The 2,800-nt window shown below is 47.8% G+C and overlaps 1 protein-coding gene across 1 annotated transcript; it reads right to left on the bottom strand.

Moving 5' to 3' along the window:
- Positions 1–1,316: 1,316 nt before the first annotated feature.
- Positions 1,317–2,214, bottom strand: LOC120787211 (the record flags this gene model as incomplete). The annotated part of the gene is made up of 2 exons (XM_040122901.1): positions 1,317–1,468; positions 1,562–2,214. Coding segments are annotated over 2 exons (757 nt in total), but the record flags the coding sequence as incomplete, so codon positions are not given.
- Positions 2,215–2,800: the final 586 nt, after the last annotated feature.

Genomic DNA, 2,800 nt, shown 5'->3' with positions numbered 1-2,800 from the left:
CACCTCCAACTCATATTTCTGCCACACAGTAGTAGCCTACAACTCTACCTGCAGCCTCTACCAGCAACCTGCACCTCCAACTCATATTTCTGCCACACAGCTGTAGCCTACAACTCTACCTGCAGCCTCTACCAGCAACCTGCCCCTCCAACTCATATTTCTGCCACACAGCTGTAGCCTACAACTCTACCTGCAGCCTCTACCAGCAACCTGCACCTCCAACTCATATTTCTGCCACACAGCTGCAGCCAAAACCTTAACCTCCACCCTCTTCCATTAACGTGTATTGTCGTCTCCATCTTCAGATTCTCCCATATCCCCCACCTACAGTCTCATCCAGCAACCTATGCACCCTCACCACCACCTTTGGCAGCCACCATTCGATTCTTCCTGCAAACTTCAAACAAATGACAACCGGATGCAGCTCCAACTCCCGCTTCAGTCTTTGGCACCCAACCTCGTGGAAGCTGCAACCCGGCTTTCAGAATGTATATAAGCTTACCAGGCACCACACTCAATGAAGACTATCAGCAGGTAGCTTTATTTTGCCTCCCCTCACCTTGGTCCCTTGGGTAACCTCCTGTCCTCTATTTCTACATAAAGATTTCTCAGTTTCATGTGATGTGACTTGTCTTTCTCAGGTAATCCCCCTTGGAGTTCACACTCAAAATGAGAGGATGAGCGCTGTGTTTTGTCAAAGGCACCATCTACAACCCAGTGCTCGCCAACGGAGCTCGTCCTGTGGAATGAGGCTGTTTCAGCTGCGAAAAAGTAACACACTGTACGTCTCTGAACAAATTGTTGAAACAAAAGTCAAACATTTATCAAATGAATGAATGGATATGGATGATTGAAAAACTGGTAAGAAAAGAAATAAAAAGAAGAGGCATTTTTAAGAGCTCATTCCAGTTTGCATATGTTGTTCCGCTTGGTTTTCACTGAGGCTGTGACATATTTGGATGCTACTATGAAAAGTTATTTCTCCACTTGAATACTGATTTTTGATTTATGCTAAAATGGTTTTGGCAAAATTTGAAGGAAAGAAAAAGTTTCAAATATAAATGTGGTTCAATGGAAATGCTGTGGTTTCATAGATGGACACCTTACTACTGTACATTTCTATTTCATTGGTTACAAAAAGAAAAAAAGGAAAAAAAAGTCAAGTGCTCGTGAAATACCCCCCTAGAAAATAAACCTATACAAATTATGCAGTATTTTATGTACAAATTTTTTCATGCAACACATAATTACCATGACATGTCTTCATGTTGAGTTTTATTAATTCACAATACAAGAAACACAAAATGGAACAAAGAAATAAAGACTGCAATGCAGCATGAAAATGATTTTTTACAGAGAGAATTTCATTCTGTCTCTGCGTTGTCTTCAGGCAGGAAGCAGCAGTAGACGTTTTTTTGCAGCCAAGTGAAGAAGCGGCTGAATCCACTCATCTCTGTCTTTTTAACCTCTGAAACACCAAAGGAGGACAGTCAGTGCCTTAACACATCGCAGCAGAATTAACAGTTAACCACTGGGAATGGACCTGAATAATATTTCCTACCTGTTGTGGTGTTGAAAGATTCCTCCACCCTGACTGGCTGCTGCGTGATGATCAGCTCATCCTGTACTGCAGAGATGACACGAGACTCATCAGCAAGAGGGGTCAAAGGTGGTGGAGGAGTGGTAACAGAGGCGCAGTCTGGTTCTGGACCGAGCATTGGCTGCTGGGCGTTGGAGGTGTTGGCGGCGTCAGCGATGTGGGCGACGCTGGTAGAAGTTACGGGATAGGGGGTCAGAGGAGCAGGTAGAGGAGAAATAACAGCAGACTCTAGGCTGAGCGCTGACTGTTCCTCTGCTTCATCCAGGCTACTGTTCAAACCATTTTGGATGGTGGAGTTGGCAGGATGTTCAGCACTGGTGGTCAGGTCATCCTGCGCTGCAGGGATGAAAGGAGGTCTCGTCTGCAAGGGTCCCAAGAGCTGGTTGAGCTGGATCCAAGGCAGAGTCTGGTTCTCTGGTGGGTTCTCACTCATCTTCTCAGCATCCAGGACGGAAGCAGTGACTGGAGTCTCAGCAGCAGGGGTCAGAGGGAGTGGTTGAGCTGGAGCCACACTAGAGTCTGGTTCTGAGCTGGATATGGGCTTTTCGCCTTCTTCATCCAGCTTGTGGTTCAAGCCATTCTGGACGGCGGTGTTGTCCGGGAGTTCGGCAGCGCTGGTCAGAGGAGTTGGTGGAGGAGTAATGACAGCAGTGTCTGTTTCTCTGTTTGTTTCACTGTCCTCCTCCAGATCAGGCTCCTTATTCACACCTTCAGCAGGGCTGGGTTTGTCTTCTGCACCATCCACCACGTCTGCTGGCTGGGTGCAGGCCTCTCTGGCATTCAGGTTTGGAGACAGTTTTATGTGAGGCTGAAAAGCAGAGATTTCTCTCCTGCTATGCGACATAGCTGATGGTGTTCAGCACCTCTGCTGGGCAGTTCAGCATCTTCACCAGGACGTCTTGAGTGTAACCCTGTCTAACCTTTTCCTGGATAGACAGGACCACGTTGTCCCTGATGGAGCGAGAGAGAAGGTGACCTGAAGTAGCATGGAGGACAGAGCAGCCGAGACCCGTCCTCAACTGCTTTTGTGACTCCAACCGCCATTTTACCGAGCTGCTGGGAGGGCATGTTGAAGGAGGTGTTCGAGGAGGCAACCAGAAGCCTTGCAGGACTTTTGGAACCACTTCCATCACACCCTCCCTTGGCCCCAGCAGTTTGGAGCTGGGGGCCTCCAGCTGCTGCTGCTGCTGCTCTGTCAGG

The sequence above is a fragment of the Xiphias gladius genome, unplaced genomic scaffold (genome assembly GCF_016859285.1).
Source record: "Xiphias gladius isolate SHS-SW01 ecotype Sanya breed wild unplaced genomic scaffold, ASM1685928v1 HiC_scaffold_1277, whole genome shotgun sequence".
Classification (NCBI taxonomy): Eukaryota; Metazoa; Chordata; class Actinopteri; order Istiophoriformes; family Xiphiidae; genus Xiphias; species Xiphias gladius.
The sequence above is the reverse complement of the archived record's forward strand: the minus strand, read 5'-3'. Positions and strand labels throughout refer to the sequence as shown.